A 24358-nucleotide genomic window follows, 5' to 3' on the forward strand; every position below is an offset into this window, starting at 1 on the left:
GACCACAGTGCCAAAGCCCAAGATCAAACCACTGAGATGCAGTGCTTTTAGACCACAGTGCCAAAGCCCAAGATCAAACCACTGAGATGCAGTGCTTTAGACCACAGTGCCAAAGCCCAAGATCAAACCACTGAGATGCAGTGCTTTTAGACCACAGTGCCAACGCCCAAGATCAAACCACTGAAATGCAGTGCTTTAGACCACAGTGCCAAAGCCCAAGATCAAACCACTGAGATGCAGTGCTTTAGACCACAGTGCCAAAGCCCAAGATCAAACCACTGAGATGCAGTGCTTTAGACCACAGTGCCAAAGCCCAAGATCAAACCACTGAGATGCAGTGCTTTTAGACCACAGTGCCAAAGCCCAAGATCAAACCACTGAGATGCAGTGCTTTAGACCACAGTGCCAAAGCCCAAGATCAAACCACTGAAATGCAGTGCTTTAGACCACAGTGCCAAAGCCCAAGATCAAACCACTGAAATGCAGTGCTTTTAGACCACAGTGCCAAAGCCCAAGATCAAACCACTGAAATGCAGTGCTTTAGACCACAGTGCCAAAGCCCAAGATCAAACCACTGAAATGCAGTGCTTTAGACCACAGTGCCAAAGCCCAAGATCAAACCACTGAAATGCAGTGCTTTTAGACCACAGTGCCAAAGCCCAAGATCAAACCACTGAAATGCAGTGCTTTAGACCACAGTGCCAAAGCCCAAGATCAAACCACTGAAATGCAGTGCTTTAGACCACAGTGCCAAAGCCCAAGATCAAACCACTGAAATGCAGTGCTTTAGACCACAGTGCCAAAGCCCAAGATCAAACCACTGAGATGCAGTGCTTTTAGACCACAGTGCCAAAGCCCAAGATCAAACCACTGAAATGCAGTGCTTTTAGACCACAGTGCCAAAGCCCAAGATCAAACCACTGAGATGCAGTGCTTTAGACCACAGTGCCAAAGCCCAAGATCAAACCACTGAAATGCAGTGCTTTTAGACCACAGTGCCAAAGCCCAAGATCAAACCACTGAGATGCAGTGCTTTAGACCACAGTGCCAAAGCCCAAGATCAAACCACTGAGATGCAGTGCTTTTAGACTACAGTGCCAAAGCCCAAGATCAAACCACTGAAATGCAGTGCTTTTAGACTACAGTGCCAAAGCCCAAGATCAAACCACTGAAATGCAGTGCTTTTAGACCACAGTGCCAAAGCCCAAGATCAAACCACTGAAATGCAGTGCTTTTAGACCACAGTGCCAAAGCCCAAGATCAAACCACTGAGATGCAGTGCTTTAGACCACAGTGCCAAAGCCCAAGATCAAACCACTGAGATGCAGTGCTTTTAGACCACAGTGCCAAAGCCCAAGATCAAACCACTGAAATGCAGTGCTTTTAGACCACAGTGCCAAAGCCCAAGATCAAACCACTGAGATGCAGTGCTTTTAGACCACAGTGCCAAAGCCCAAGATCAAACCACTGAAATGCAGTGCTTTTAGACCACAGTGCCAAAGCCCAAGATCAAACCACTGAGATGCAGTGCTTTAGACCACAGTGCCAAAGCCCAAGATCAAACCACTGAAATGCAGTGCTTTTAGACCACAGTGCCAAAGCCCAAGATCAAACCACTGAGATGCAGTGCTTTTAGACCACAGTGCCAAAGCCCAAGATCAAACCACTGAAATGCAGTGCTTTTAGACCACAGTGCCAAAACCCAAGATCAAACCACTGAAATGCAGTGCTTTAGACCACAGTGCCAAAGCCCAAGATCAAACCACTGAGATGCAGTGCTTTAGACCACAGTGCCAAAGCCCAAGATCAAACCACTGAGATGCAGTGCTTTTAGACCACAGTGCCACTCGGGAGCCCAGAAATAGTAGTGTTTTTGTTGTTGCAGCATTTCGACCATGAAGTCCTGATTTCACACAGTCTCCTCTGAACAGTTGATGTTGAGATGTGTCTGTTACTGGAACTCTGTGAAGCATTTATTTGGGCTGCAATTTCTGAGGTGCAGGTAACTCTAATGAACTCATCCTCTGCAGAGGTAACTCTGGGCGGTCCTCATGAGAGCCAGTTTCATCATAGTGCTTGATGGTTTATGTGACCGCACTTGAAGAAACTTTCAAAGTTGTTGACATTTTCCGTATTGACTGATCTTCATGTCTGAAAGTAATGATGGACTGTCGTTTCTCTTTGCTTATTTGAGCTGTTCTTGCCCTAATATGGACTTGGTCTGTTTCCAAATAGGACTGTCTTCTGTATATATCCCCCCCCCACCTTGTCACAACACAAATTATTGGCTCAAACTCATTAAGAAGGAAAGAAATTGCATAGATTAACTTTGAACAAGGCACGCCTGTTAATTGAAATGCATTCCAGGTGACTACCTCATGAAGCTGGTTGAGAGAATGCCAGGAGTGTGCAAAGCTGTCAAGGCCAAAGGGTGGCTACTTTGAAGAATCTCAAATATAAAAAATATTGTCCTCTGCTGCCTCTGTCAGTAGCTGTGTTTCAGGAAGTCTTCATGATGCTGTGGATATGAGAAAGACTTGAACATCTTGGTTCTGTTATAATCTCCACCCGGCACAGCCAGAAGAGGACTGGCCCACCGCTCATAGCCAGAGGAGGACTGGCCCACCCCTCATAGCCAGAGGAGGACTGGCCACCCCTCATAGCCAGAGGAGGACTGGCCCACCCCTCATAGCCAGAGGAGGACTGGCCCACCCCTCATAGCCAGAGGAGGACTGGCCCACCCCTCATAGCCAGCCAGAGGAGGACTGGCCCACCCCTCATAGCCAGAGGAGGACTGGCCCACCCCTCATAGCCAGAGGAGGACTGGCCCACCCTCTCCATAGCCAGAGGAGGACTGGCCCACCCCATCCAGAGGAGGACTGGCCCACCCCTCATAGCCAGAGGAGGACTGGCCCACCCCTCATAGCCAGAGGAGGACTGGCCCACCCCTCATAGCCAGAGGAGGACTGGCCCACCCCTCATAGCCAGAGGAGGACCCTGGCTGGCCCACCCTCATAGCCAGAGGGACTGGCCCCCCTCATAGCCAGCTGGCCACCCCTCATAGCCAGAGGAGGACTGGCCCACCCCTCATAGCCAGAGGAGGACTGGCCCACCCCTCATAGCCAGGGAGGACTGGCCCACCCCTCATAGCCAGAGGAGGACTGGCCCACCCCTCATAGCCAGAGGAGGACTGGCCCACCCCTCATAGCCAGAGGGACTGGCCCACCTGGCCCACCCCTCATAGCCAGAGGAGGACTGGCCCACCCCTCATAGCCAGAGGAGGACTGGCCCACCCCTCATAGCCAGAGGAGGACTGGCCCACCCTCATAGCCAGAAGAGGACTGGCCCACCCTCATAGCCAGAGGAGGACTGGCCACCCCTCATAGCCAGAGGAGGACTGGCCCACCCTGGCCCACCCCTCAGCCAGAAGAGGACTGGCCCACCCTCATAGCCAGAAGAGGACTGGCCCCCCTCACCCTCATAGCCAGAGGAGGACTGGCCCACCCTCATAGCCAGAGGAGGACTGGCCCACCCTCATAGCCAGAGGAGGACTGGCCACCCCTCATAGCCAGAGGAGGACTGGCCCACCCCTCATAGCCAGAGGAGGACTGGCCCACCCCTCATAGCCAGAGGAGGACTGGCCCACCCCTCATAGCCAGAGGAGGACTGGCCCACCCTCATAGCCAGAGGAGGACTGGCCCACCCCTCATAGCCAGAGGAGGACTGGCCCACCCTCATAGCCAGAGGAGGACTGGCCCACCCCCTCATAGCCAGAGGAGGACTGGCCCACCCCTCATAGCCAGAGGAGGACTGGCCCACCCCTCATAGCCAGAGGAGGACTGGCCCACCCCTCATAGCCAGAGGAGGACTGGCCCACCCCTCATAGCCAGAGGAGGCCCACCCCTCATAGGCCCCACCCATAGCCAGAGGAGGACTCATAGCCAGAGGAGGACTGGCCCACCCCTCATAGCCAGAGGAGGACTCATAGCCAGCCCACCCCTCATAGCCAGAGGAGGACTGGCCCACCCCTCATAGCCAGAGGAGGACTGGCCAGAGGAGGACACCCCTCATAGCCAGAGGAGGACTGGCCCACCCTCATAGCCAGAGGAGGACTGGCCCACCCCTCATAGCCAGAGGAGGACTGGCCCACCCTCATAGCCAGAGGAGGACTGGCCCACCCCTCATAGCCAGAGGAGGACTGGCCCACCCCATCAGAGCCTGGTTCCCAGAGGAGGACTCTCTAGGTTTATAATCTCCACCCTCATAGCCAGAGGAGGACTGGCCCACCCTCATAGCCAGAGGAGGACTGGCCCACCCCTCATAGCCAGAGGAGGACTGGCCCACCCCTCATAGCCAGAGGAGGACTGGCCCACCCCTCATAGCCAGAGGAGGACTGGCCCACCCTCATAGCCAGAGGAGGACTGGCCCACCCCTCATAGCCAGAGGAGGACTGGCCCACCCCTCATAGCCAGAGGAGGACTGGCCCACCCTCATAGCCAGAGGAGGACTGGCCCACCCCTCATAGCCAGAGGAGGACTGGCCCACCCCCCCTCATAGCCAGAGGAGGACTGGCCCACCCCTCATAGCCAGAGGGACTGGCCCACTGGCCCACCCACCCCTCATAGCCAGAGGAGGACTGGCCCACCCTCATAGCCAGAGGAGGACTGGCCCACCCTCAGCCAGAGGAGGACTGGCCCACCCCTCATCAGAGGAGGACTGGCCCACCCCTCATAGCCAGAGGAGGACTGGCCCACCCCTCATAGCCAGAGGAGGACTGGCCCACCCCTCATAGCCAGAGGAGGACTGGCCCACCCCTCAGCCAGAGGAGGACTGGCCCACCCCTCATAGCCAGAGGAGGACTGGCCCACCCCTCATATAGCCAGAGGAGGACTGGCCCACCCTCAGAGCCTGGTTCCTCTCTCAGGTTTATAATCTCCACCCCTCATAGCCAGAAGAGGACTGGCCCACCCCTCATATAGCCAGAGGAGGACTGGCCCACCCCTCATAGCCAGAGGAGGACTGGCCCACCCCTCAGAGCCTGGTTCCTCTCTAGGTTTATAATCTCCACCCCTCATAGCCAGAGGAGGACTGGCCCACCCTCATAGCCAGAGGAGGACTGGCCCACCCCTCCAGAGGACTGGCCCACCCCCTCAGCCAGAGGAGGACTGGCCCACCCTCATAGCCAGAGGAGGACTGGCCCTGGCCCACCCCTCATAGCCAGAGGAGGACTGGCCCACCCTCATAGGCCTGGCCCACCCTCATAGCCAGAGGAGGACTGGCCCACCCCTCATAGCCAGAGGAGGACTGGCCCACCCCTCATAGCCAGAGGAGGACTGGCCCACCCCTCATAGCCAGAGGAGGACTGGCCCACCCCTCATAGCCAGAGGAGGACTGGCCCACCCCCAGAGGAGGACTCATAGCCAGAGGAGGACTGGCCCACCCCTCATAGCCAGAGGAGGACTGGCCCACCCCTCATAGCCAGAGAGGAGGACTGGCCCACCCCTCATAGCCAGAGGAGGACTGGCCCACCCCTCATAGCCAGAGGAGGACTGGCCCACCCTCATAGCCAGAGGAGGACTGGCCCACCCTCATAGCCAGAGGAGGACTGGCCCACCCCTCATAGCCAGAGGAGGACTGGCCCACCCCTCATAGCCAGAGGAGGACTGGCCCACCCCTCATAGCCAGAGGAGGACTGGCCCACCCATAGCCAGAGGAGGACTCATCAGCCAGAGGAGGACTGGCCCACCCCATCCAGAGCCAGAGGAGGACTGGCCCACCCCTCATAGCCCAGAGGAGGACTGGCCCAGAGGCCAGAGGAGGACTGGCCCACCCTCATAGCCAGAGAGGAGGGAGGACTGGCCCACCCTCATAGCCAGAGGAGGACTGGCCCACCCCATCCAGAGCCAGAGGAGGACTGGCCATCCTCATAGCCAGAGGAGGACTGGCCCACCCCTCATAGCCAGAGGAGGACTGGCCACCCTCATAGGAATAGGGTGCCATCTGTACCTCAGCCAGAGGAGGACTAGGGTATAGGGTGCCATCTGTATAGGGTATAGGGTGCCATCTGTATAGGGTATAGGGTACCATCTATATAGGGTATAGGGTACCATCTATATAGGGAATAGGGTACCATCTATATATGGAATAGGGTGTCATTTGTATAGGGTGCCATCTATATAGGGTATAGGGTGCCATCTGTATAGGGTATAGGGTGCCATCTGTATAGGGTATAGGGTGCCATCTGTATAGGGTATAGGGTGCCATCTGTATATAGGGTGCCATCTGTATAGGGTATAGTGCCATCTTTCGGTATTTCTGTCAAATGCATCTCATATAAGGATTGAGAGGACGGAGCCTAGTAATTTGTCTGAATGTTCTCTAGGGGGCAGTAGTGAGCTATAGCCAGGCTACTTGTGCAAGCTAGAAGAGAAAGTTCCCACTGCTTCTTCAAACTAAAACATCATTCCAGTTGACAGAACCGGTTCTGTACGCCAACCCAGGGGAATACTTTGCTTACAGAGCAGACGAGGGTCCGGCCCACCGAAACAACGAACGTTTAGCTGTTTTCACACACAACATTTGCATTGTAACGTTGTAGTTTATTCTACTAAATTAGAATTGTTTTTGAGTGACAATGAACAGATAGTTTTTCCTAGCCATCGTGCTTCTACACCTGCATTGCTTGCTGTTTGGGGTTTTAGGCTGGGTTTCTGTACAGCACTTTGACATATCAGCTGATGTACGAAGGGCTTTATAAATACATTTGATTTGGTGTTGAACGCTGAGCTGTAGTCAATGAACAGCGTTCTCACGTAAGTGTTCCTGTTTGTTCAGGTGGGGGAAAGGGGCCAGCGTGGAGAGAGATTGAGACTTGTCGCCTTGACAACACCGTTGTTGGGGCGATATGCGAATTGAAGTCTAGAGTTTCCAGCATGCTGGAGTTTGAGCCGCGACCAGCCTTTTCAAAGCCCTTCACGGCTACCGACGCGACTGTTGCTAAGCTACGTTGCGCTTGTCATTTAGGGTCACGGGAATTTTCAATCCCATTGATGATAATAATCACTATAGCTTTGACCAATTCCCAGAGGTTACAAGGCCCTGGTTAATAGAAGAATTAGACAAAGTCCCAGTCTGCAATTGATCAATACGTTATATCAGAGAGAGTACTCTGACTTCAAAATGAGAACACAATCTTTTTATCTCACACACACACACACACACACACACACACACACACACACACACACACACACACACACACACACACACACACACACACACACACACACACACACACACACACACACACACACACACACACACACACACACACACACACACACACACACACACACACACACACACGTTTGGGGTCACTTAGAAGTGTCCTTGTTTTCAGTAGAAACTCCAACTCTCTTTAAGTGGGCTGTATTTTTCCACATTACTAACACATGGTTTCTCATTATCTTCTGCAAGCCTTGCCATTCCTAAGTTACTCCCCTTCCTGGATCACAAGTCGACAGTTCAGTTGGCCTTGAATGCCTCAACTATACCCAGCTCACACTGAGAAATAGTAACACAGTGGCCTATTGAATTATGACTCTGTAACACATTTCATACAATTTATATGGTTTCAGGGTGGAATACTTTAGTCATTACTTTAAACATATAAATCCATTATCATTTAGGCAGGCTACCTTCGCATTCTTGGGCACAGGGACTATTTTATTTATTTTTTTATTTTGCCTTTATTTAACCAGGCAAGTCAGTTAAGAACTCATTGTTATTGACTATGGTGGTCTGTTTGAAACATGTTGGTATTACAGACTCAGTCAATGAGAGGTTGAAAATGTCAGTGAAGACACTTGCCAGTTGGTCCGCACATGCTTTGAGTTCACGTCCTGGTAATCCGTCTGGCCCCTATGGCTTTGTTAATGTTGACCTGTTAAATAAGGTCTTGCTACGGAGAGCGAGATCACATAGTCATCCGGAACAGCTGGTGCTCTCATGCATGCTTCAATGTTGCTTGCCTCGAAGCTAGCATAAAAGGCATTTAGCTCGTCTGGTGGCTCGCGTCACATGTTAGCATTATAATATGATTACACAACCCAAAAGTAATGTGAAATACACTCACAACTTAACAGAAACATACTGTATGTAGGCTGCTTCGTGTTTGTCTGTGCTTGCTAGCAGTAGCCAAATAGCCAGCCGGAAACCCTGGGCAGAGCATTACACCCTGGGAAGTGAAATGTACTCAGATAATTGTTGTATGCTGTGTAAATTCCATTGTATTTCTATAGCGTGTAGACTACAGGTGTCGTAGATGGCGTGTAGACTACAGGTTTAGTAGATGGCGCGTAGACTACATGTCCTCCGTCGCGACTTCCCCTAAAGGCCCATCTGCTAGCCTGCTAGCCGCAGCCCGCTAGCTATCTAGAGCATATCGGACTGTTAACTGAAGAGGTCCATCAGCCAATTACTTGGGCTACAATAGCTATTTTTCCAATTGGCCTGGACCTTTTTACTGCCGACACGGGGCCCTGCGACTGGTCTGCCGACGTAACCGTCCGAGGGGGGCTACAACAGACTGTCCCGTCGCAACGTCCCCCCTAAGGCCCTTCTGCTAGTCTGCTAGCCCCGGCCCACTAGCTGTCTGAATCGCCATGTCTCCATCCCTCCTAGCTATCCACTGGTCCCTATGATCACTCGGCTACGCATGTCAATATGTCAATATGCCTTGTCCATTGCTGTCTTTGTTAGTGATTATTGTCTTATTTCACTGTTGAGCCTCCAGCCATGCTCAATATGCCTTGTCCATTGCTGTTTTTGTTAGTGATTATTGTCTTATTTCACTGTTGAGCCTCCAGCCATGCTCAATATACCTTAGCTGGCCCTTTTGTTTCACTGTAGAGCCTTCAGCCCTGCTCAATATGCCTTAGCTGGCCCTTTTGTTTCACTGTAGAGCCTCCATCCCTGCTCAATATGCCTTAGCTGGCCCTTTTGTTTTACTGTAGAGCCTTCAGCCCTGCTCAATATGCCTTAGCTGGCCCTTGCGGTGACCTCACCTGGTCTAAATGATGTCTCTAGAGACTAAACCTCTCATCGTCACCTCATCACCTCTCTAGGTTTACCTCCACTGTATTCACATCCTACCATACTCTTGTCTGTACATTATGCCTTGAATCTATTCTTCCGCGCCCAGAAACCTGCTCCTTTCACTCTCTGTGCCGAAAGCACTAGACAAGTTTTTATAGCCTTTAGCCCGTACCCTTATCCAACCCCTCCTCTGTTCCTCTGGTGATGTAGAGGTTAATCCAGGCCCTGCAGCGCCTAGCTCCACTCTCATTCCCCAGGTGCTCTCATTTATTGACTTCTGTAACCGTAAAAGCCTTGGTTTCATGCATGTTAACATTAGAAGCCTCCTCCCTAACTTTGTTTTATTCACTGCTTTAGCACACTCTGCCAACCCAGATGTCCTAGCTGTGTCTGAATCCTGGTTTAGGAAGGCCAACAAAAATCCTGAAAATTCCATCCCCAACTATAACATTTTCCATCGAGATAGGGGGCGGCGTTGTAATCTACTGCAGAGAGAGCCTGCAGAGTTCTGTCATACTATCCAGGTCTGTGCCCAAACAATTCGAGCTTCTTCTTCTAAAAATCCACGTTTCCAGAAACAAGTCTCTCGCCATTGCCGCTTGCTATAGACCCCCTCAGCCCCCAGCTGTGCCCTGGACACCATATGTGAACTGATTGCTCCCCATCTCTCTTCAGAGCTCGTACTGTTAGGTGACCTAAACTGGGGCATGTTTAACGCCCCGGCTGTCCTACAATCTAAGCTTGATGCCCTCAATCTCACACAAAATATCAATGAATCTACCAGGTACAAACCCAAATCTGTAAACACGGAACCTTCATAGATGTCATCCTAACCAACTTGCCCTCTAAATACACCTCTGCTGTCTTCAACCAAGATCTCAGCGATCACTGCCTCATTGCCTGCATCCGTAATGGGTCAGCGGTCAAACGACCTCCACTCATCACTGTAAAACGCTCCCTGAAACACTTCAGCGTGCAGGCATTTCTAATCGACCTGGCCGGGGTATCCTGGAAGGATTTTGACCTCATCCCGTCAGTAGAGGATGCCTGGTTATTCTTTAAGTTCTTTCCTCACCATTTTAAATAAGGCCCATTCAAAAACAATGTGAACCAGGAACAGATATAGCCATTGGTTATATACTCCAGATCTGACTGCCCTTGACCAGCACAAAAACATCCTGTGGCGTACTGCATTAGCATCGAATAGACCCCGCGATATGCAACTTTTCAGGGAAGTTGGGGACCAATAAACACAGGCAGTTAGGAAAGCCAAGGCTAGCTTTTTCAAACAGAAATGTGCGTCCTGAACCACAAACTCCAAAAAGTTCTGGGACACTAAAGTCCATGGAGAATAAGAGCACCTCCTCCCTGCTGCCTACTGCACTGAGACTGTTAAACACGGTCAGCACTGATAAATCCACCATAATTGATCATTTCAATGGCCATGCTTTCCACCTGGCTACCCCTACCCTGGTCAACAGCCCTGCACCCCCAACAGCAACTTGCCCAAAGCCTCCCCCATTTCTCCTTTACCCAAATCCAGATAGCTGATGTTCTGAAAGAGTTGCAAAATCTGGACCCCTACAAATCAGCCGGGCTAGACAATCTGGACCCTCTACTAGCCTGTTCAACCCCTCTTTCGTATTGTCTGAGATCCCCAAAGGTTGGAAAGCTGCCGCGGTCATCCCCCCTCTTCAAAGTGAGAGAAACTCTAGACCCAAACTGTTACAGACCTATATTTTTGGTGATCTGATACTATTTCTGATTGTCTTAACTCACCACCACTAATGAGCTGTGAACCTTCTCAAATGTTTTCTTCACCTCAAACAGGATGTGAACCAAAGTCTGTTTTTACATCCATGGAGAAAGGCTACTATAAGGAACTATTGTCAATTTGAAAAATATTTCCAGCCCTCTCCCGTAACCAATCAGATTGAAAAGGGGACGGAAATGGTGGAAACGTCATAAAATAGCTGATTTACTTCTGATCTCCTTGCGCAAATAGCCTTCGGTTGTCTGTCGGTTGTCTGTCAGGAGCTCCACTGGCGCAGGAAACTCCGAGGTTCCAGAATATTTTATACAATGTTGCAAGTTAGCACCAGCTTCAGTCTGGACCAAGTTGATAGTCGATACAATGTTTCACCTTCCTTGCAGACACGCCATGCGTAGCCAATGTATTTTATCAAGATATGTTCTGCCTGCAATGTTTTTATTTGTTGACTTTATGTAGGCTATTTTTAGATACACTATAAATATGAAGTATGTGGATACCACTTGTTAAATGAGTGGATTCACCTATTTCAGCCTCGCCCGTTGCTGACAGGTGTATAAAATCACATCCATGCGATCTCCATAGACAAACATTGGTAGTAGAATGGCCTTACGGAAGAGCTCAGTGACTTTCAACATGGCAGCATCATAGGATGCCACCTTTCCAACAAGTCAGTCATATTTCTGCCCTGCTAGAGTTGCCCCCCGGTCAACTGTAAGTGCTGTTATTGTGAAGTGGAATCGTCTAGGAGCAACAACGTCTCAGCTGCGAAGTGGTAGGCCACACAAGCTCACAGAACTTGACCGCTGACGCGCACACTGTGTAAAAATCGTCTGTCCTCGACTGCAACACTCACTTCCGAGTTCCAAACTGGAAGCAAAGTCGGCACGAACTGTTCGTCGGGAGCTTCGTGAAACGGGTTTCCATGGCAGAGCTGCCGCACACAAGCCTAAGATCACCATGCGCAATGCCAAGCGTTGGCTAGAGTGATGTTACGTTTGCCACCATAGAAAACACATTCTCTGGAGTGATGAATCAAGCTTCTCCATCTGGTAGTCTGGCGAATCTAGGTTTGGGGATTCTAGCTGTAAAGTTTGGTGGATGAGAAATAATGGTCTGGGGCTGTTTTTCATGGTTCGGGCCCCTTAGTTCCAGTGAAGGGACATCTTAACGCTACAGCATACAATGACATTTTAGACGATTCTGTGCTTCCAACTTTGTGGCAACTGTTTGGGGAAAGCCCTTTCCTGTTTCAGCATGACAATGCCCCAGTCCACAAAGCGAGATCTATACAGAAATGGTTTGTCAAGATCAGTGTAGAAGAACTTCACTGGCCTGCACAGAGCCCTGACCTCAACCCCATCGAACACCTTTGGGATGAATTGGAATGTTGACTGCGAGCCAAGAGGCCTAATCGCTCAACATCAGTGCTCAACCTCACTAATGCTGTTGTGGCTGAATGGAAGCAAGTCCCTGCAGCAATGTTCCAACATCTAGTGGAAAGCCTTCCCAGGAGAGTGGAGGCTGTTATAGCAGCAATGTTCCAACATCTAGTGGAAAGCCTTCCCAGGAGAGTGGAGGCTGTTATAGCAGCAATGTTCCAACATCTAGTGGAAAGCCTTCCCAGAAGAGTGGAGGCTGTTATAGCAGCAATGTTCCTACATCTAGTGGAAAGCCTTCCCAGAAGAGTGGAGGCTGTTATAGCAGCAATGTTCCTACATCTAGTGGAAAGCCTTCCCAGAAGAGTGGAGGCTGTTATAGCAGCAATGTTCCAACATCTAGTGGAAAGCCTTCCCAGTAGAGTGGAGGCTGTTATAGCAGCAATGTTCCAACATCTAGTGGAAAGCCTTCCCAGAAGAGTGGAGGCTGTTATAGCAGCAATGTTCCAGCATCTAGTGGAAAGCCTTCCCAGAAGAGTGGAGGCTGTTATAGCAGCAATGTTCCATCATCTAGTGGAAAGCCTTCCCAGAAGAGTGGAGGCTGTTATAGCAGCAAAGAGAGGACCAACTCTATATTAATGCCCATGAATTTGCAATGAGATGTACAGGGTGTTTCTCTCTAAATTCTATACATGGTGTTTCTCTCTAGATTCTATACATGGTGTTTCTCTCCTCTAGATTCCAAACAGGGTGTTTCTCTCGAGATTCTATACATGGTGTTTCTCTCCTCTCTCTAGATTCTATACATGGTGTTTCTCTCCTCTAGATTCCAAACAGGGTGTTTCTCTCGAGATTCTATACATGGTGTTTCTCTCGGGATTCTATACATGGTGTTTCTCTCTAGATTCTATACATGGTGTTTCTCTCTAGATTCTATACATGGTGTTTCTCTACGCTCTCTAGATTCTATACATGGTGTTTCTCTACTCTCTCTAGATTCTATACATGGTGTTTCTCTACTCTCTCTAGATTCTATACATGGTTTCTCCCCTCTCTCTAGATTCTATACATGGTGTTTCTCTCTAGATTCTATACATGGTGTTTCTCTCTAGATTCTATACACGGTGTTTCTCTCTAGATTCTATTCATGGTGTTTCTCTCTAGATTCTATTCATGGTGTTTCTCTCTAGATTCTATACATGGTGTTTCTCTCTAGATTCTATACATGGTGTTTCTCTACGCTCTTTTGATTCTATACATGGTGTTTCTCTACTCTCTAGATTCTATACATGGTGTTTCTCTCTAGATTCTATACATGGTTTCTCTCCTCTCTCTAGATTCTATTCATGGTGTTTTTCTCTAGATTCTATTCATGGTGTTTCTCTCTAGATTCTATTCATGGTGCTTCTCTCTAGATTCTATTCATGGTGTTTCTCTCTAGATTCTATACATGGTGTTTCTCTCTAGATTCTATTCAAGGTTTCTCCTCTCTCTAGATTCTATACATGGTGTTTCTAGATTCTATACATGGTGTTTCTCTCTAGATTCTATACATGGTGTTTCTCTCTAGATTCTATACATGGTGTTTCTCTCTAGATTCTATACATGGTGTTTCTCTCTAGATTCTATACATGGTGTTTCTCTCCTCTCTCTAGATTCTATACATGGTGTTTCTCTCTAGATTCTATTCATGGTGTTTCTCTCTAGATTCTATACATGGTGTTTCTCTACTCTCTCTAGATTCTATACATGGTGTTTCTCTACTCTCTCTAGATTCTATACATGGTGTTTCTCTCTCTCTCTAGATTCTATACATGGTGTTTCTCTACTCTCTCTAGATTCTATTCATGGTGTTTCTCTCCTCTCTCTAGATTCTATACATGGTGTTTCTCTACTCTCTCTAGATTCTATACATGGTGTTTCTCTACTCTCTCTAGATTCTATACATGGTGTTTCTCTACTCTCTCTAGATTCTATACATGGTGTTTCTCTACTCTCTCTAGATTCTATTCATGGTGTTTCTCTCTAGATTCTATTCATGGTGTTTCTCTACTCTCTCTAGATTCTATACATGGTGTTTCTCTCTAGATTCTATACATGGTGTTTCTCTCTAGATTCTATACATGGTTTCTCTCTAGATTCTATACATGGTGTTTCTCTCTAGATTCTATTCATGGTGTTTCTCTCTAGATTCTATACATGGTGTTTCTCTCTAGATTCTATACATGGTGCTTCTCTCTAGATTCTATTCATGGTATTTCTCTCCTCTCTCTAGATCCTATACATGGTGTTTCTCTCTAGATCCTATACATGGTGTTTCTCTCTAGATCCTATACATGGTGTTTCTCTCTAGATCCTATACATAGTGTTTCTCTCTAGATTCTATACATGGTGTTTCTCTCTAGATTCTATTCATGGTGTTTCTCTCTAGATTCTATACATGGTGTTTCTCTCTAGATTCTATACATGGTGTTTCTCTCCTCTCTCTAGATTCTATACATGGTGTTTCTCTCCTCTAGATTCCAAACAGGGTGTTTCTCTCGAGATTCTATACATGGTGTTTCTCTCGAGATTCTATACATGTTGTTTCTCTCTAGATTCTATACATGGTGTTTCTCTCTAGATTCTATACATGGTGTTTCTCTACGCTCTCTAGATTCTATACATGGTGTTTCTCTACTCTCTCTAGATTCTATACATGGTGTTTCTCTCTAGATTCTATACATGGTTTCTCCCCTCTCTCTAGATTCTATACATGGTGTTTCTCTCTAGATTCTATACATGGTGTTTCTCTCTAGATTCTATACACGGTGTTTCTCTCTAGATTCTATTCATGGTGTTTCTCTCTAGATTCTATACATGGTGTTTCTCTCTAGATTCTATACATGGTGTTTCTCTACGCTCTTTTGATTCTATACATGGTGTTTCTCTACTCTCTCTAGATTCTATACATGGTGTTTCTCTCTAGATTCTATACATGGTGTTTCTCTACGCTCTTTTGATTCTATACATGGTGTTTCTCTACTCTCTCTAGATTCTATACATGGTGTTTCTCTCTAGATTCTATACATGGTTTCTCTCGTCTCTCTAGATTCTATTCATGGTGTTTTTCTCTAGATTCTATTCATGGTGTTTCTCTCTAGATTCTATTCATGGTGCTTCTCTCTAGATTCTATTCATGGTGTTTCTCTCTAGATTCTATACATGGTGTTTCTCTCTAGATTCTATTCAAGGTTTCTCTCCTCTCTCTAGATTCTATACATGGTGTTTCTCTCTAGATTCTATACATGGTGTTTCTCTCTAGATTCTATACATGGTGTTTCTCTCTAGATTCTATACATGGTGTTTCTCTCTAGATTCTATACATGGTGTTTCTCTCCTCTCTCTAGATTCTATACATGGTGTTTCTCTCTAGATTCTATTCATGGTGTTTCTCTACTCTCTCTAGATTCTATACATGGTGTTTCTCTACTCTCTCTAGATTCTATACATGGTGTTTCTCTACTCTCTCTAGATTCTATACATGGTGTTTCTCTACTCTCTCTAGATTCTATACATGGTGTTTCTCTACTCTCTCTAGATTCTATACATGGTGTTTCTCTACTCTCTCTAGATTCTATACATGGTGTTTCTCTACTCTCTCTAGATTCTATACATGGTGTTTCTCTACTCTCTAGATTCTATACATGGTGTTTCTCTACTCTCTCTAGATTCTATTCATGGTGTTTCTCTCTAGATTCTATTCATGGTGTTTCTCTACTCTCTCTAGATTCTATACATGGTGTTTCTCTCCTCTCTCTAGATTCTATACATGGTGTTTCTCTCTAGATTCTATTCATGGTGTTTCTCTCTAGATTCTATACATGGTGTTTCTCTCTAGATTCTATACATGGTGTTTCTCTCTAGATTCTATACATGGTGTTTCTCACTAGATTCTATTCATGGTGTTTCTCTCTAGATTCTATACATGGTGTTTCTCTCTAGATTCTATTCATGGTGTTTCTCTCTAGATTCTATTCATGGTGTTTCTCTACTCTCTCTAGATTCTATACATGGTGTTTCTCTCCTCTCTCTAGATTCTATACATGGTGTTTCTCTCTAGATTCTATTCATGGTGTTTCTCTCTAGATTCTATTCATGGTGTTTCTCTCTAGATTCTATACATGGTGTTTCTCTCTAGATTCTATACATGGTGTTTCTCTCTAGATTCTATACATGGTGTTTCTCTCTAGATTCTATACATGGTGTTTCTCTCTAGATCCTATACATGGTGTTTCTCTCTAGATTCTATACATGGTGTTTCTCTACTCTCTCTAGATTCTATACATGGTGTTTCTCTACTCTCTCTAGATTCTATACATGGTGTTTCTCTACTCTCTCTAGATTCTATACATGGTGTTTCTCTACTCTCTCTAGATTCTATTCATGGTGTTTCTCTCTAGATTCTATTCATGGTGTTTCTCTACTCTCTCTAGATTCTATACATGGTGTTTCTCTCCTCTCTCTAGATTCTATACATGGTGTTTCTCTCTAGATTCTATTCATGGTGTTTCTCTCTAGATTCTATTCATGGTGTTTCTCTCTAGATTCTATACATGGTGTTTCTCTCTAGATTCTATACATGGTGTTTCTCTCTAGATTCTATACATGGTGTTTCTCTCTAGATTCTATACATGGTGTTTCTCTCTAGATCCTATACATGGTGTTTCTCTCTAGATTCTATACATGGTGTTTCTCTACTCTCTCTAGATTCTATACATGGTGTTTCTCTACTCTCTCTAGATTCTATACATGGTGTTTCTCTACTCTCTCTAGATTCTATACATGGTGTTTCTCTCTAGATTCTATACATGGTGTTTCTCTCTAGATCCTATACATGGTGTTTCTCTCTAGATTCTATACATGGTGTTTCTCTCTAGATCCTATACATGGTGTTTCTCTCTAGATTCTATACATGGTGTTTCTCTACTCTCTCTAGATTCTATACATGGTGTTTCTCTCTAGATCCTATACATGGTGTATGTGTTAGGTCTTATGGTGTGTTGTCCCATATTATAATTGAACCACTTAATAGAATGTTTGACCTTTTGTTTTAATCTTAACATATGTTTCTCTCCCCTGCTTGCTTGCTCTCTCTCTCCCTCTCTCTCGCTCTCCCCTCTACCCCCTGCCCCCTCTCCTTCGTTTGCTCTCTCCCCCCCCCCGCCACTCTCCCCCTCCCTCCCTCTCCCACTAGATCCCATTAAGACCGCCCAGGGCTCCCTGTCCCTGAAGGCTTACAGGTTAACACCCAAACTGATGGAGATTTGCAAGGAGAAGGACTTCTCAGCCGAGGGGTGAGACACACACACACACACACACACACACACACACACACACACACACACACACACACACACACACACACACACACACACACACACACACACACACACACACACACACACACACACACACACACACACACACACCACACACACACACACACACAAGACACACACACACCACAAAGACACACACACACCACAAAGACACAAATACCAACTGCACCTTTCCTGATAAGAATTCAGCATTAATGCTGTGCTCTGGTGAAACTCCCTTCAAAAGATTCCAATGCCTGATGTTATTTTCCCCACGAGCAGAGAGAGCCTCATCAGAGGCTCTTAGTGATGTGATGATAGGGGTTTATAACTAGTGTGTGTGTGTGTGTTGGGGCTGTCAAACAGCTATACTGCCATGTTCATCCTCCGCCTGACTGGGTCTGACCCTCAGGCTGCTGGCCATTGATTTTAAATAGCATCTGAATGAAGCGTAATGAGAGAGACGTTTTCAAATAGATCGGAGTTCCCACAAGCTGAGTTTATGAAAACAAGGAGTCCCAACAGACTGGCATTAAATTGACCAGAAAATAAACCAGTATTAGGAACTGTTGGCGAGGTGGGTCAGTATTAGGAACCGTTGGCCAGGTGGGTCAGTATTAGGAACTGTTGGCTAGGTGGGTCAGTATTAGGAACTGTTGGCTAGGTGGGTCAGTATTAGGAACTGTTGGCTAGGTGGGTCAGTATTAGGAACTGTTGGCTAGGTGGGTCAGTATTAGGAACTGTTGGCTAGGTGGGTCAGTATTAGGAACTGTTGGCTAGGTGGGTCAGTATTAGGAACTGTTGGCTAGGTGGGTCAGTATTAGGAACTGTTGGCTAGGTGGGTCAGTATTAGGAACTGTTGGCTAGGTGGGTCAGTATTAGGAACTGTTGGCTAGGTGGGTCAGTATTAGGAACTGTGGGTCAGTATTAGGAACTGTGGGTCAGTATTAGGAACTGTGGGTCAGTATTAGGAACTGTTGGCCAGGTGGGTCAGTATTAGGAACTGTTGGCCAGGTGGGTCAGTATTAGGAACTGTTGACCAGGTGGGTCAGTATTAGGAACTGTTGGCTAGGTGGGTCAGTATTAGGAACTGTTGGCTAGGTGGGTCAGTATTAGGAACTGTTGGCCAGGTGGGTCAGTATTAGGAACTGTTGGCCAGGTGGGTCAGTATTAGGAACTGTTGGCTAGGTGGGTCAGTATTAGGAACTGTTGGCTAGGTGGGTCAGTATTAGGAACTGTTGGCCAGGTATGTCAGTATTAGGAACTGTTGGCTAGGTGGGTCAGTATTAGGAACTGTTGGCTAGGTGGGTCAGTATTAGGAACTGTTGGCTAGGTGGGTCAGTATTAGGAACTGTTGGCTAGGTGGGTCAGTATTAGGAACTGTTGGCTAGGTGGGTCAGTATTAGGAACTGTTGGCTAGGTGGGTCAGTATTAGGAACTGTTGGCTAGGTGGGTCAGTATTAGGAACTGTTGGCTAGGTGGGTCAGTATTAGGAACTGTTGGCTAGGTGGGTCAGTATTAGGAACTGTTGGCTAGGTGGGTCAGTATTAGGAACTGTTGGCTAGGTGGGTCAGTATTAGGAACTGTTGGCTAGGTGGGTCAGTATTAGGAACTGTTGGCTAGGTGGGTCAGTATTAGGAACTGTTGGCTAGGTGGGTCAGTATTAGGAACTGTTGGCTAGGTGGGTCAGTATTAGGAACTGTTGGCTAGGTGGGTCAGTATTAGGAACTGTTGGCTAGGTGGGTCAGTATTAGGAACTGTTGGCTAGGTGGGTCAGTATTAGGAACTGTTGGCTAGGTGGGTCAGTATTAGGAACTGTTGGCTAGGTGGGTCAGTATTAGGAACTGTTGGCTAGGTGGGTCAGTATTAGGAACTGTTGGCTAGGTGGGTCAGTATTAGGAACTGTGGGTCAGTATTAGGAACTGTGGGTCAGTATTAGGAACTGTGGGTCAGTATTAGGAACTGTGGGTCAGTATTAGGAACTGTTGGCTAGGTGGGTCAGTATTAGGAACTGTTGGCTAGGTGGGTCAGTATTAGGAACTGTTGGCTAGGTGGGTCAGTATTAGGAACTGTTGGCTAGGTGGGTCAGTATTAGGAACTGTTGGCTAGGTGGGTCAGTATTAGGAACTGTTGGCTAGGTGGGTCAGGTGGGTCAGTATTAGGAACTGTTGGCTAGGTGGGTCAGTATTAGGAACTGTTGGCTAGGTGGGTCAGTATTAGGAACTGTTGGCTAGGTGGGTCAGTATTAGGAACTGTTGGCTAGGTGGGTCAGTATTAGGAACTGTTGGCTAGGTGGGTCAGTATTAGGAACTGTTGGCTAGGTGGGTCAGTATTAGGAACTGTTGGCTAGGTGGGTCAGTATTAGGAACTGTTGGCTAGGTGGGTCAGTATTAGGAACTGTTGGCTAGGTGGGTCAGTATTAGGAACTGTTGGCTAGGTGGGTCAGTATTAGGAACTGTTGGCGTGGGTCAGGGAACTGTTGGCTAGGTGGGTCAGTATTAGGAACTGTTGGCTAGGTGGGTCAGTATTAGGAACTGTTGGCTAGGTGGGTCAGTATTAGGAACTGTTGGCTAGGTGGGTCAGTATTAGGAACTGTTGGCTAGGTGGGTCAGTATTAGGAACTGTTGGCTAGGTGGGTCAGTATTAGGAACTGTTGGCTAGGTGGGTCAGTATTAGGAACTGTTGGCTAGGTGGGTCAGTATTAGGAACTGTTGGCTAGGTGGGTCAGTATTAGGAACTGTTGGCTAGGTGGGTCAGTATTAGGAACTGTTGGCTAGGTGGGTCAGTATTAGGAACTGTTGGCTAGGTGGGTCAGTATTAGGAACTGTTGGCTAGGTGGGTCAGTATTAGGAACTGTTGGCTAGGTGGGTCAGTATTAGGAACTGTTGGCTAGGTGGGTCAGTATTAGGAACTGTTGGCTAGGTGGGTCAGTATTAGGAACTGTTGTATTAGGAACTGTTGGCTAGGTGGGTCAGTATTAGGAACTGTTGGCCAGGTGGGTCAGTATTAGGAACTGTTGGCCAGGTGGGTCAGTATTAGGAACTGTTGGCTAGGTGGGTCAGTATTAGGAACTGTTGGCTAGGTGGGTCAGTATTAGGAACTGTTGGCTAGGTGGGTCAGTATTAGGAACTGTTGGCTAGGTGGGTCAGTATTAGGAACTGTTGGCTAGGTGGGTCAGTATTAGGAACTGTTGGCTAGGTGGGTCAGTATTAGGAACTGTTGGCTAGGTGGGTCAGTATTAGGAACTGTTGGCTAGGTGGGTCAGTATTAGGAACTGTTGGCGAGGTGGGTCAGTATTAGGAACTGTTGGCTAGGTGGGTCAGTATTAGGAACTGTTGGCTAGGTGGGTCAGTATTAGGAACTGTTGGCTAGGTGGGTCAGTATTAGGAACTGTTGGCTAGGTGGGTCAGTGTTAGGAACTGTTGGCTAGGTGGGTCAGTATTAGGAACTGTTGGCTAGGTGGGTCAGTATTAGGAACTGTTGGCTAGGTGGGTCAGTATTAGGAACTGTTGGCTAGGTGGGTCAGTATTAGGAACTGTTGGCTAGGTGGGTCAGTATTAGGAACTGTTGGCTAGGTGGGTCAGTATTAGGAACTGTTGGCTAGGTGGGTCAGTATTAGGAACTGTTGGCTAGGTGGGTCAGTATTAGGAACTGTTGGCTAGGTGGGTCAGTATTAGGAACTGTTGGCTAGGTGGGTCAGTATTAGGAACTGTTGGCTAGGTGGGTCAGTATTAGGAACTGTTGGCTAGGTGGGTCAGTATTAGGAACTGTTGGCTAGGTGGGTCAGTATTAGGAACTGTTGGCTAGGTGGGTCAGTATTAGGAACTGTTGGCTAGGTGGGTCAGTATTAGGAACTGTAGGTGGGTCAGTATTAGGAACTGTGGGTCAGTATTAGGAACTGTGGGTCAGTATTAGGAACTGTGGGTCAGTATTAGGAACTGTGGGGAACTGTGGGTCAGTATTAGGAACTGTTGGCTAGGTGGGTCAGTATTAGGAACTGTTGGCTAGGTGGGTCAGTATTAGGAACTGTTGGCGAGGTGGGTCAGTATTAGGAACTGTTGGCGAGGTGGGTCAGTATTAGGAACTGTTGGCTAGGTGGGTCAGTATTAGGAACTGTTGGCTAGGTGGGTCAGTATTAGGAACTGTTGGCTAGGTGGGTCAGTGTTAGGAACTGTTGGCTAGGTGGGTCAGTATTAGGAACTGTTGGCTAGGTGGGTCAGTATTAGGAACTGTTGGCTAGGTGGGTCAGTATTAGGAACTGTTGGCTAGGTGGGTCAGTATTAGGAACTGTTGGCTAGGTGGGTCAGTATTAGGAACTGTTGGCTAGGTGGGTCAGTATTAGGAACTGTTGGCTAGGTGGGTCAGTATTAGGAACTGTGGGTCAGTATTAGGAACTGTGGGTCAGTATTAGGAACTGTGGGTCAGTATTAGGAACTGTGGGTCAGTATTAGGAACTGTGGGTCAGTATTAGGAACTGTTGGCTAGGTGGGTCAGTATTAGGAACTGTTGGCTAGGTGGGTCAGTATTAGGAACTGTTGGCCAGGTGGGTCAGTATTAGGAACTGTTGGCCAGGTGGGTCAGTATTAGGAACTGTTGGCTAGGTGGGTCAGTATTAGGAACTGTTGGCTAGGTGGGTCAGTATTAGGAACTGTTGGCTAGGTGGGTCAGTATTAGGAACTGTTGGCCAGGTGGGTCAGTATTAGGAACTGTTGGCCAGGTGGGTCAGTATTAGGAACTGTTGGCTAGGTGGGTCAGTATTAGGAACTGTTGGCTAGGTGGGTCAGTATTAGGAACTGTTGGCTAGGTGGGTCAGTATTAGGAACTGTTGGCTAGGTGGGTCAGTATTAGGAACTGTTGGCGAGGTGGGTCAGTATTAGGAACTGTTGGCGAGGTGGGTCAGTATTAGGAACTGTTGGCTAGGTGGGTCAGTATTAGGAACTGTTGGCTGGGTCAGTATTAGGAACTGGTGGGTGGGTCAGTGTTAGGAACTGTTGGCTAGGTGGGTCAGTATTAGGAACTGTTGGCTAGGTGGGTCAGTATTAGGAACTGTTGGCTAGGTGGGTCAGTATTAGGAACTGTTGGCTAGGTGGGTCAGTATTAGGAACTGTTGGCTAGGTGGGTCAGTATTAGGAACTGTTGGCTAGGTGGGTCAGTATTAGGAACTGTTGGCTAGGTGGGTCAGTATTAGGAACTGTTGGCTAGGTGGGTCAGTATTAGGAACTGTTGGCTAGGTGGGTCAGTATTAGGAACTGTTGGCTAGGTGGGTCAGTATTAGGAACTGTTGGCTAGGTGGGTCAGTATTAGGAACTGTTGGCTAGGTGGGTCAGTATTAGGAACTGTTGGCTAGGTGGGTCAGTATTAGGAACTGTTGGCTAGGTGGGTCAGTATTGGGAACCGTTGGCTTTGGCTTGGATTACTCCTTATTCTTTAGTTAATTTCTTCATGTTTACACCCACACCTACCCTTACCTACCCTTACCTACCCCTACCTACCTACCCTTACCTACCCCTACCTACCTACCCTTACCTACCCCTACCCACCTACCTACCCTTACCTACCTACCCTTACTTACCAACCTACCCTTACCTACCTACCCATACCTACCCCTACCTACCTACCCTTACCCACCTACCCTTATCTACCTACCCCTACCTCCCCTTACCTACCTACCTACCCCTACCTACCTCCCCTTACCTACCTACCTACCCCTACCTACCTACCCTTACCTATCTACCTACCTACCCTTACCTACCTACCCTTACCTACCTACCCTTACCTACCAACCTCCCTACCTACCAACCTACCTACCCCTACCTACCCTTACCTACCTACCTACCCTTACCAACCTACCCTTACCTACCTACCTACCTACGTACCTACCTACAGTACCTACCTACCTACCGTACCTACCTATCCTACCTACCCACCCATCTACCTACCCACCCATCTACCTACCGTACCTACCTACAGTACCTACCTACCTACCCATCTACCTACCTACCCATCTACCTACCTACAGTACCTACCTACCTACCTACCTACCCATCTACCTACCTACCCATCTACCTACAGTACCTACCTACCCACCCATCTACCTAACCATCTACCTACCCATCTACCTACCTACCTACAGTACCTACCTACCCATCTACCTACCTACCTACCCATCTACCTACCTACCCATCTACCTACCTACCTACCTACCTACCCATCTACCTACCGTACCTACCTACCTACCCATCTACCTACCTACCCATCTACCTACCGTACCTACCTACAGTACCTACCTACCTATCTACCCATCTACCTACCTACCGATCTACCTACAGTACCTACCTACCTACCTACCGTACCTACCTACCTACCTACCTACCTACCTACCCACCCATCTACCTACCCACCCATCTACCTACCCACCCATCTACCTACCTACCCATCTACCTACCTACCTACCCATCTACCTACCTACCTACCTACCCATCTACCTACCGTACCTACCTACCTATCTACCCATCTACCTACCTACCCATCTACCTACCTACCTACCCATCTACCTACCTACCTACCTACCGTACCTACCTACCTACCTACCCATCTACCTACCGTACCTACCTACCTATCTACCCATCTACCTACCTACCCATCTTCCCTACCGTACCTACCTACAGTACCTACCTACCTACCCACCCATCTACCTACCTACCCATCTACCTACCTACCCATCTACCTACCTACCTACCTACCTACCCATC

General features: G+C 47.7%; 1 protein-coding gene across 1 annotated transcript in view; it reads left to right on the forward strand.

Moving 5' to 3' along the window:
• LOC124022458 (eukaryotic translation initiation factor 3 subunit H-like) overlaps positions 1-24358 on the forward strand; it is a 50101-nt gene that overhangs the window by 4941 nt on the left and 20802 nt on the right. Inside the window, exon 2 of the mRNA XM_046337367.1 lies at positions 17483-17582. Coding sequence (XP_046193323.1) covers positions 17483-17582 — 100 coding nt within the window. The remainder of the gene's footprint in view (positions 1-17482; positions 17583-24358) is intronic.

Source organism: Oncorhynchus gorbuscha, unplaced genomic scaffold (assembly GCF_021184085.1).
Source record: "Oncorhynchus gorbuscha isolate QuinsamMale2020 ecotype Even-year unplaced genomic scaffold, OgorEven_v1.0 Un_scaffold_1394, whole genome shotgun sequence".
Lineage (NCBI taxonomy): Eukaryota > Metazoa > Chordata > Actinopteri > Salmoniformes > Salmonidae > Oncorhynchus > Oncorhynchus gorbuscha.